This window comes from Alosa sapidissima, chromosome 16, assembly GCF_018492685.1.
Source record: "Alosa sapidissima isolate fAloSap1 chromosome 16, fAloSap1.pri, whole genome shotgun sequence".
Taxonomy (NCBI): domain Eukaryota; kingdom Metazoa; phylum Chordata; class Actinopteri; order Clupeiformes; family Clupeidae; genus Alosa; species Alosa sapidissima.
In genome coordinates, this window is record NC_055972.1 from 16,486,009 (window position 1) to 16,498,031 (window position 12,023).

Genomic DNA, 12,023 nt, shown 5'->3' on the forward strand with positions numbered 1-12,023 from the left:
CAAGACGAAAGAGAGAAACAAGACGAAAAAAAAGAGAGAGAGAGAGAGAGAGGAGAGGAGAAAGGGGGGTCACCTGTGGATGAGCTGGAGGGAGCAGAGACCGTCTGCTCTCCACCTTTTCAAGGTCCGCTCTGATGCACACACTGGGAAGGCTGGGAGATGACTGAACTCCGACATTAGTAGGAAACGGCAAGGTGAGCAGGAGAGACCGGCCTGGAGAGGAGAGGAAGAAGAGAAACAGATCAAAAGAAGAGAGAGAGAAGAGAAAACAAGAGGCAAAGGGGAAGACACATTCCTTACTCTTTTCCTTCCTAAGGTAAGATGAACCTCTTTATCTCTTTCCATTTCAGACCACACAATACAATGCCTTTTGTCAGAGACCACAGATCAGATGTCTGTCAATCAGTCAAGGGTTGAAGGGAGAGGGTGGTGTTGAATGGTCTGGGTGGAGGGGTGGTTGTGGACAACTGTGGGTGGAGGTGCTGGAGGGGAGAGTGGGGGGGGGGGGGGGGGCAGTGTTACCTTGCGGTGTATTTTTAGCACATATAGGAGAGAGAAAATGCAGACAGGCCTTGAATGAGCCAAACCACACACTGATCACCTGGGCATGTTCCCAGTGAGACGCCACACGCCTCACACACTCCGTCTCTCTCTCACTCTCTCTCTTTCTATCTTTCTCTCTCTCTCATTCCCTCTCACTCTGCTCTGCTGGCGTCAGAAGCGGTCGGTGTACATTTACAGGCTATGCTGTGCCTTAGCCTCACATGATTACAAACAGTGGCAGTGGTCATCCACACAACAGATCTGTAACATATCGACCTCACCAATTCTTTAAAAAGGAACCACACAAAGACATGTCATTGTTGTACTCATGAGCCCCAAAATGACCCTGCACACGTATATCCTCATATACAGCATATACATACATATTGTCGTTTGTCGTCATATACAGTATGAATGATGTACTTTGGATAACTCCATCGTTCCATATAGAATAGATCTTTATTGTCATTGTCACAGGAACAACGTACAAGTGCTCTCCAGTCAGTGCATCATTCATATTTATAGATTTTACTCTTCATTCAGCTTCAGTTATCAGTTAATGGCACACACACACACACACACACACACACAAATAGCATTCCTGGTGGGTTCTCCCTCACAGGTTGAGGTGTGTCACATGAGTTCAGGCGGTGTTGTTGTTCTAGGGGCTGTGGCGCTCCAGCTGCCTCTAAGCTGCCAGAGAGAGCCTGGAGGGATGTCGCGGATAAATTGGCCGTTTCCAAGCACGCTGACCTCAGCATCCGACTGGCCGCTCTCGGGCCATTAGTCACTGAGTAACAGTCACACCTGCGGCTGTTTGTGAGGCTGGGGGTTGGGGTGTCGTCTGGATTTTGTGATTCCACTGCACTCTGTTTAGGACTGCTTTTCATGCAAGTCTCCTTCTTTCTCTCTCTCCAACTGGTTCCATTTTTTAATCTTCTGTCATTTTCTCCCACTGGATTCAGTCACAGTCCCCATCATGAATCCTATTGGTCGAGGCAACAGCGCTGCATTGTGATTGGTTCTGCGTGGACATGACAGCAGCGGCAGATCACCTGACTGACAACTGCACATAGTGGTGGTGGGGTCAGATAAGCATCATACATTTGGTTGGGGTTATTGTCATTTTTGCTGCTCCATCTTTGGCCTTTTGTCCCTGCGGAGCTCAGACAAAAGGGTAGGAGAGGTGCACCATGGGAATGGTTCTCGGTAGCTCAAAGCCCAAGGCGTTCAGTTCCCTGGGTCGAGTCTCTCTCTGTGTGTGTTGTCAGCACATTGCTCTTTGATAGCTCAACCAGCTCACTAAAAGGCTCTCTGGGATGAGCCCTTACTTAAAGAGCACGTTTGGGTCCAGCTAAACCAGAATCAAAGGGCTTCTGAGGTTATTTGGATGGTCTATATAAATATATATAAATATATATCTGTATGTGACCATGTGTGTGTGTGTGTGTGTGTGTGTGTGTGTGTGTGTGTGTGTGTGTGTGTGTGTGTGTGTGTGTGTGATTGCTGTATTGGGCTTGCTGTTCAAAAGACATTTATAGATGAGTAAGAGGAAAGAGGAGAGACTGCTGGTTTGTTTGTGGTCATACTCCTCCTTTTTTGGCACTCTCTCTACAGTAAAGACTGAAGTTCAAAAAGCGGTTATCACCCAGTGATCACTGCAATCATAAAACCATACCAGGGACATGAGTCCATGTTGAGATTGTTTGTGGATGAAAAACAAGGCTCACAGGAGGTGCCTCGGCTTGCCTCTTGACACCTGCATGACATATGCCTTTGTTTGATGTCAGAACACACATAGTCACTCACTGGACTGCTTTGTCACCATAGTCAAGGCTGCCTTACTATGCCCATGTAATCTCTGTGACTGGCACAGACAGACCCAGATCTTCACCTAATCTCATCTGTTTAATCTCTAGCCATTGTGAGGAGGAGAGGGCCTCAGTTGTTTGTACCCCTGGCTCGATCCGTCTGCTGCTCTGTAATTTGGTGACTGGGGTCACCAGCTTTTCTGCCTTTGTGGCCTAGTTTGGCTAAGCCTGCCTTGGTGCCCACATCACAAGGTGATTGAGGTGGACAAGCTAGCAGTATGACAACAAACACTGTACAGTCTCAGGCGGGAGATCTTGGAGATACCTCCTATGCCACCTGCAAACTCCCCTTCAATGATGAATCGTGCATCATTAATTATTAAGTCAGTTATGAACCCTCCTTTACATCATGACAAACCTGTACTTCTGGGCCTGAATTTACTACTGACACTTGAAAATATTTACATTCACATTAAGAATACAATGTCATTTCATTTGAAAGGATCCCAACTGGTATCTGGTGTAATAACCATTTTAAAGGTGCATGATGACGACTCATCTTGAAACTAATTAAAGGACACAAAGCTGAATATCAGACATACAGGGCTAGTTTCCTGCTCCTGGATTAAGCCTAATCTACTGTAGGGCTAAAAGAACACTTCAATGAAAATCTGTGCTGAAAAAAAGCTTTTAATCTAGGCTCCAGGAAATATTCTCATGATAAACTCTGTGTAATATATTTATATGTAAGTTAAGGCCCATTCACACCAAGAACGATAACGATAACTATAACTATAACCATAACGATAAAAGCGTTCACACTGAACAACGATAAACAAAGTCTCTCATTGTGTTAATAAATGTGAGGGCTAAAATTCGATGGGTTCTGATTGGCTATTAGCATTTTATGGTTGTGAAAATCGCTCTGAAAGTGATCCCCAACGATATCGTTCTTCATGTCGTTATCGTTATAGTTTATGTGTGAACGTTGTCATTCATATTAACGAGAACGATATTTATTTATAGTTATCGTTATCGTTTTTGGTGTGAATGGGCCTTTATTATTAAAAGCCATTGTTTCTTTGATGCATCCCAGGTGCCCTATGGCAGAAAGAGAGTGTCCTGAGTCAGAGCATTACCCATCCGGGGCTTCCTCCCCAGCAGACCCCAGGGTCACCATAGACGCTCTGTCCCTATCCAAGAGCTTCACAGACATGGTGACATCTCCCCATCAACTGGACAAGGCCAACCAGGGCCCGACCGGCGCCGGTTCCTTGCCAACAGATGCCCAGAACGGCGGCAAGCAGACTCTTCGAGTTGGTGCCCACAGCGCTGAAAGCACCCCTGATCACCCAGTGGTCCGTAACGCGGGGAGACCGCGCAGCATGGCAGAGCCACACACAGGGATGGAAGCACTGCCGCTGTTGGAGGGGGACCTGAACCACCACCACTACCAGCACCAGCTGCCCCAGCATCACCAGCACCATGGCGCCCCCTGCTGTGGGGACAGAGGACTGGGCTCCTCCTGCTCCCAGAGGGACCTCAGCGGGCACAGACTGGCCCCCGCCGCCCTGCCTGTGCAGCGGAGCCACTCGGACACGCTGCGCGCTCTGCGGGAGAGTCCCATCCCGCACCCCCACCCCCACTGTGAATCCACCGCTTCACCATCTCACCCGGCTCACCTGGCCCATGAAGCCCACTGCTATGGTCAGCAGCCATGCCCGGGCCTGGTGTGCAAGCAGGCTCTGCAGCTGCAGCAGAGTGGGAGTCTCACCACCTCAGCTAGGGGCCCCAGCCCCACGCCGCAGCTCCAGCCTCAACCCCAGCACGGCTGCGTCTCCGTGGTGCCGTCCAACACGCCCTGCGAGGGGGCCGCAGAGTCCTGGCACCCGCACTACGAAGAGGCGGTGTGCTGCGGCCCGTACGGCGTGGCCATGGTGCCCGGGGCGATGGAGGAAACGCTGGCCGCCTACTGCCACCACCAGCCCATCCCCTCCGCCGTGCAGCTGCTGCCGGTGCCGGCACCGCGGGGTCTGCCGGGCGCCGAGGCCCAGATGCTCGCCCTGCCGCGCCTCATCTCCTCCATCAGCGAGACGGGCCTGGACGCCAAGCGCATGCTGCGCTGCTGCAACCTGGACTGCACCTGGCCCAACGCCCCGGCCCTGCACCGCGCCGGCAGCCAGCCGCACGTGGGCGACGAGGGCCACCACCTCGTTCTGACCACTGCCACCGCCGTCGCCACTAGGGATGCGGGCACCATGACGTCCCGCACGGAGCTGAGGGACGTGGGGGTGCAGGCGGAGCAGGTGGCCAAGACGCCTCCGCCGCTCCACATGTACCCCGAGGTGTGCCTGGCGGACGACGACGGGGCCGTGAACGGGGCGCCAGCCGCGGGCAAGAGCGCCGCCGCCCAGTCCAAGTCGCCTGTGAAGGAGGTGAAGTGGGACGCGGAGGGCATGACCTGGGAGGTGTACGGCGCCTCGGTGGACCCCGAGGAGCTGGGCCTGGCCATCCAGAAACACCTGGAGCTGCAGATCAAGGAGACGGCCAGCCGCGCCGCCAAGCTCTCCCGCCAGAACACCAGCGCCTCGCAGGGCACTGCCGGCACAGGGACCGGAACAGGAACTGGAACAGGGAACGGCAGCGATAGCGCCGTCCGGCGCAGGAAGAGAGGGGGACTCATGGGATCCCTACGAGGGTCGCTGACGGGCCCGGGGTGCTGTACGCGCACCACCAATGCCGTGGACTGAGGAGGGGACTCTTCTATTAGACAGTTGTACAGGCAAAGTGGTAGGACATTTTGTAAACATGTAACCTCACAAAATACATGTACACAGTCACACAAAAACACACTAAAAGCTTGTTTGGAAAGCATTTGATTTAGCTGGATGAAACACTGCTACATTTAACAGGACTGTTATAAGATGAAAATTACATTACGTCACATATGGAAAAATATGATGGATTAATTTTTTTGGAGTAGCCAATAGCTCACTGAATTGGTAAGAAGGAGGGTAACTTTGGCTACGACATGTGCCTGTTTTCCTTAGTTTTATGCTACCACACTTAGACAACAGGTTGTCACAAAGGGCTATTGATGCGACATACAGGTAAAGGTATTTGTCATTGTCCTTGCAGTTTCCAGATAAAAACACAATGTGTGAAATTTAGGGATGCACGATATATCAGCGGCCGATATATTATTGGCCGATAAGTGAAAAAATGAAAATATTATTATCAGTCCGATAACAGAATTCTGGCCGATAATTTGCGCCGATATTTTAGCTAATTCCTAATTTAGGCCTACGTAAGGTCCGTCTGGCTACACTGAGCTACTTGAGCTTGGTTGGCTATACTTTTTCCTCAATATAATGTCAGCGGTGTGAATGTATTTCACCACTCTAACCAAATCTGTGGATATGCGTTCATTTGGGAATCTGTGCATCTCAAAATCGTGAACCCAATATTCAAATATGACCAAAATGTCCCCCCCAATATACGGAAAAATAAAGAAAGAAAAAAGCGCTAGACTAGGCCTACAGGAAACCAACACGCATCTGAAATGTAATCAAACGTAAATAACGCACAAATTAGTGACCTAGTGATGGTTCCAGAGTAGACTACACCCCTGAGTGGTTTGTCCTGGTGGTTTTTCGTTTTTCGTTAGTGGCGTGCGCTGTTAAAAGCTTCCATTTACTGCACCCTACTGCGGTAAGGTAGGGCTGTCAACAATATCGCAAAAGCTACCGGTACAATTTTAACAAAACTTGTTGGAAAGGTGTAGCACAGGCGAAGGACATCCCATACATTTTTGGAGCGTATCAGACTCAAAGGGAATTTTGAAACATTTTCCATATTGTAGCCTATTCTCGCAATGATAGCGAAAGTGAAACATTATATTTTTAAATGATGCATTTGTGCAAGCCTGTGTCATTCATTTCTTTCACGTCTTTCAACATAAATAATGCATTCATATGCTAGTAGTAATGCCAGAAATGACCGTTTAGGCCTCTTAGAAATGGCTTTTGCATCTTGCATATTATTTAGATGCGCACTCAATCGCGCATCCATGCAGGCAAAACGTAGGATTCAAATGTGGCGACGGCACACAAGTTGAAAAAGACGTTCACAATGCACTGGCGGTGATAGCCTACAGTTATGTGAATCACGGACAATAAAGAAAGGAATTTGCACCTCCATTCACCAATTAAAGGCTAGTAGGCCTAGTGTTGGCACAAAATGTCATTTCTGTCAGAAGCCAGTCTATAGCCTAATGCGTGAGTCAAACAGAAGAGGGGCCTGTCTTAGTAAGTAGCCTATTATTCCTGAATCCTGTCCCTTTCAAACTACGTTAAAATTGTGTGAGTAGCCACCAGCATAATACAGTCCCTCCAGGAATTCGCGATGTTGCGATCGCAACAATTAACGCAAATTCAGCAAATCCTCGTGAATTCTGGGCGACTTCGCAATTTTGTCCAAACACCGCAACTTTTTCACAAATTTCACCAATCATCATGGTTTCCCCTTGAAATTTCAACTAGGCCTACCACAACAGTCCCTCGCGCAGAATATTGAGTCAGATGCCACACTCACTTCTGCAGACACCAGAGACTGCCCTATAACTTGTTTGTTCACTCCTCTGCAGTTGTGATGACAATAAATAGAAGGCTAACGTTAATGATCTGCTTTACTAGCATCTCTCAACCTGGTGTTACTAACCTACCTAGACTATGAAAGTAAGTTAATTAAGGCCTACTTTACCGACATTTGAGTAGGCTACAGTACCCATTTGGCAAACGTTTACACCTCCTTTTAGCTTGTGTCATGTTTGCTCAGTTTGTGTAGTGCTACCAAAATCATAGAAATTAATAACATTTCAATACATTTACCTCTTCTGTGATCCAAGAATGATTTCATTCACAGTTATTTTTTTAACATTTATTTTAACTAATGGCATAGACAACATCCCGAATTCCATCCACATATTGTAATGCACTATGCAAAAAGTTCCACTCATAGCCGAACACATTGAGATGCAAGCCTTAATCCACTTACATGTAGAAATGTAATTACGCTACTCTCACGTCCTTAAAGTGGCAGGCAGTCAATTAGACTTACACACCACCAATGTAGCCTAATAACATTAAAGAAAAGTGTAGTCTAATAGTTTAAATCAATATGAAATTACTAGATACTTAGTTTGCTATTAGTAATTATGCAAATCACAGAATATGAATTATTAAAAATATATGAACTTAATATGAATTACAACATATATGAATGAAACATGACATGATGCCATCTCTTTAGGGGGCTGTGTTTTTTGGACAGTTCTACAAAAGGTTACTGCTTTGTGAATTACCCCAGTCAAAGTATTTACACAAATAAAGTAGGCCTACTTTGATTTTCTGTAACCCTTACTATTTACCTTTACTTATCCTTTTTAATAAACATCAAGATGATCAGTGTGATTTTGGTCTTACCCTACTAACCTTAATTGCCCTCAATTAAAAACAAAAAATAAAAAAAAAATATTTTTGCAATTTTCACTTCCTCCCGCAATTTCTTCGCAACAAACAGCTAAAAGCACCGCAACTTCCATCGCAATTTTTTAGAAAAGTTGTCGCGAAATCAGGCATTTTAGATCGCAACAATCTCAAAAAATCCTCGTGAAATCCTGGAGGGACTGATAATACAATCTAAATTAAAAGACAAAACCTTATTAGGTTATAGGTCCAAACCTATGAGTCTAAGCCTTAGTTAAAAAAAATCTTCAGGTGTACAGTAAGTAACAAGTTAAAGAACCACATTCTGTGTAATATAGAGCTTAACAAAGATACTCTAGTTTGTAATTTATTTTAAAGTATACATTTTGAAGACAAATGGAGTCATACCACAGGTCCAGGGATGGATTACTGAATGGGCCTATGGGCCTACTTCAGGGCCCAAGAGCTCAGGGGACCCTGAAGCCCAAGCCTCTGTGTAAAGTTGCCTCTTCTCCACCCTTCTCTTTTCACAAAACTCACCAGAAGTCATCATTTAAAGGGTCATTTTTTTTTAATAAAAAATCTTCCATGGGAGAATGCCTCAGGACCCCTCTATCTGGAGGAGAGGGGGGGGGGGCATTTCTGCCCAGTGGTTCATAATCCATCCATGCCATGCTATGTCCGTCAAATGTTTGGAATACCCTAATTGACAGACTTAACGACTTGTTTGTGATTTTTAATAATATTTTTGCATGGTAGGAAATGTATTGAAATTCTGTTTGGGGGTCCCTCAGACCCCACCACAGATTTGGTCCCCCCCAATATTGACATCATGACTACGGCCTTGGTTGAAACTAAACATAAGTTTCCCTCACAAACTCTGATTTGGTCACTATACTGTAGCTTATTCCCAGCTGAGCCGTTTATGAGCATTTAGTCCTAAATTAAAACGATTCATACTCTCTAGCCACTCACTCGCAATTCACTGACGTCAGGTTCACTTAAAGGAGCCACACATACTGTAGGGCTAGGCTACTGTTATGTTGTTGACTGCCGCACTATTGAGGACTATTATGAGTTCTGTCCTATCATTTGGTGGTAGGTAAAATTACTGCAATAAAATTATGCTTATTAAATGCTTTCCCCAAATCACTTTTCACAATTTTTTTTCAAGAGTAATATTATCGGTTATCGTATCGGTATCGGCCACAACAAACCAATAAATATCGGTTATCGTTATCGGCCCTAAAATTCCATATCGGTGCATCTCTAGTGAAATTGTACTGAAGTTGGATTGACCGGTACACCAGCTTAAGTTCTAGCAATGTGTGAGTGTTGGCTCTGAGTCTCCCCTCACCAAACCTGAAATACAGCTGATCATGTACTATATTTTTGGTGTACAAATGTCACTATTTTTATTAGGATAATACAGGTTATCAGTTGTCAAATGAAAGTTTATGACTCTCCAGTCTAGAATATAAATGTTCATCTAACTACCATAAAATGACTCTGCTGTTACACTAACACTGGGCAGCCAAAAGTATACCCCTATGTCCAATGATTTTGCCATTGATGTGCCACTTTTTATGTATGCAGTTTACTTACTGATATCAGCATCTGAAAATGACAAACCCTATTCCCTATTCAAATCTATTAGACATAACAAACTAAATTTGGACCGTAAACACTGGATGATATGATATATTTGAGGCAAGCAAAAAAAGATATTCTGATGCTGCAAGGGAAAACAGGATTTGTGAGGTGCCAAAATGCACAGGCTTAATTGTTCTGGCAGATATATTGAACTAGGAAGTTGCCCAGGGTATAATGGCAGCAGTTGTATGGGCCTTTACCCCTTCCCCCCCGAGTTTACGCCCAGTAGGTGCATAGCTGCAGGTGATGCACCTGACCTGTTAGTGGATCTCCACCTAGTGCTTCACCTAAGCAGGACACCTTGCCTGATTATGTAAGAGCTATAACTTTACCCACTTCAAATGCACACAATGGCGCAGAATTTATAGTGTGGCTGTGACCTAAAATTAAAGAGTGTTGCCTGAAACTGATCCAATCAAAAAGGCAATTTCATTAGCAAGGCGAAGAGGTCTAATACAATTTGTTCTAGGCCACAGAGCTGTCGCAGAAAAGTCTGCATAGGTTCTACAAATAAAATATTAGGCTTTGTAGATTAAAATCAATTGAAATGTAAATGTATTTTAAATGTACATGTATATTCAACTCAAGGCTATGAACTCAATCCCCAACATTTCCATAACATTAAGACGATTTTACCAGAGATAGCACATAATAGTTCAGTTATCGATAAACCTCGGGTTAGGTTAGGTTATGACAGTCAGTCATTCTAAACCAGTTAAACATCCCACACATCAGAAAAGAGATCTATGGTCTGTGATCATTTTAGATATGCAGAATCTAGTACCGGTATTGTTGTAGTTGTGCCCTGACATACTACTGTACATGTACCTTATGTGCCATTGAGATACTGATGCTTTACATTTTTGGTTAATGGATTCACCCTGGTTGCTGAAAGTATTTTTGAAATATTGAAAATCACCAAATGTACATTTAGCAATTAAGCTAATTTAGAACTAGCCTACTTTGTGGTTCACATTTTGAAAATGAAAAGATCCCATTAACTTTGTTAATAACATAATTACAGACTAGAAGAGTGAGGGATGTCTTTTGTGTTAGTGTAAAGAGATGTATCAATTGAACACTCTAGACACAATGTCACATTGTCTACGACACACTTTAGCAACAGAGCATGGGCTTGAAAGGCTGGGTTTTGATGTTGGCACTGAGGACAGAGAAGCTCTTTTACAGTCACACTGTGTGAAAGAACAGTGCTGTTTGGCTCAGAATGAAAAGATCTGGCAGAGGTCTGAAACAAATGCTTGCTTCAATTTGAAAAGCTGTCCCTGTCTTTGCACAATTTGTTTAATGAATCACCAGTGCCACAAGAAAAAAGAGGGAACATTCTGGAAAAATGGAATGCCACTGATGAATAATTATGGCTAGCAATAAATTCTCTGTAAAGCGTTGAGTGTAAGTGTTGCAGCTTCTAGATAATTGGCGTCTGTCTCCTCTGTATTACTGAAGCTGACCTAAGTTAGCTGTATATGTATACAAAGCAAATATATTATTCAGTCCAAAAGTGTCAACCTTGGAGTCAATTACAGTCATTGTTTGTTTCTTTGCCTTTTATAACAAGTTTTTGCTACATATTAAAGATGATTTATTTTCATTTCTCTTGACCTCTTGGAAAATTGCATTGACCATGCAGTATCTTTTTCTTTTGTAGGCCTATATGTTTTTTGTTGTGATGTATTATTTTGAAAGATGTATATTTTACTTTCTCAGGGGAGAATTTCCCTCTTTTGTACAGTCCTACCTTGTGTACCTGTATTTTGTGAACCCAAACAATATGTCCCTACTTTGTTTGACTTTTTTTTTTTTTAATGTCAAGTCATTTTCTTTCCAAAGATCTTAGAATCAAAGCAATGTTTGTATCCAACCTGCTGAAGCACCTATTATGTATTAGAGAAATTTACTATACATTTCAAAACGTGGTGATATATTTTAGGCTTGTTTAGTATTTATTTTGAAATAAAAAAATATAAAAACTAACATCCTTACCAGGTTTGCGTGTAAATAATGCATGTTCCTTATCATGGGGTTTTGCTATAGTGTAGTATACACACACACCATCTAGTGGTGGTTTCAGGTTCAACATGGGAAAATGTGGTTGCACTGAATTATAGAAGAGAGGTATAAGCACCTGCAATGTGACAGTTTGCAGGGCAATGTAATGATATTTTTACAATTATAAGCCCTACATATGACAAGATTTGTTAATTTGCATCATTTGAACAAACATCTTACAAACATCGCAACACCTTAAATGCCTTGAAGTTACATAATCATTTGATAGGCTATCTTTATCTTCACAATTCATATCTCAATAATATTTCACTAGGATGTAATGGAATATTGATGTAAGCCACATCTGATTTTTATTTTTATTATTATAGCTGTTTATCATTGAAATAATTGGACCTATCTGGACTATCAGTTAGCTTCTTAACCTTAGCTTATGTTTCATTAATAAGATTTAATTGTAAATAACATACCAGTTAATATAGACCTATAGCCTACGACTAGTCTT

At 43.8% G+C, this 12,023-nt stretch overlaps 1 protein-coding gene across 1 annotated transcript; it reads left to right on the forward strand.

The window, feature by feature from the left end:
• Window positions 1-5,595, forward strand: si:dkey-191g9.7. Its single transcript, XM_042066264.1, has 2 exons — window positions 1-316; window positions 3,451-5,595. Exon 2 carries the CDS (start codon window positions 3,458-3,460, stop codon window positions 5,102-5,104), a length of 1,647 nt encoding a protein of 548 aa, XP_041922198.1. The 5' UTR covers window positions 1-316; window positions 3,451-3,457; the 3' UTR covers window positions 5,105-5,595.
• Window positions 5,596-12,023: the final 6,428 nt, after the last annotated feature.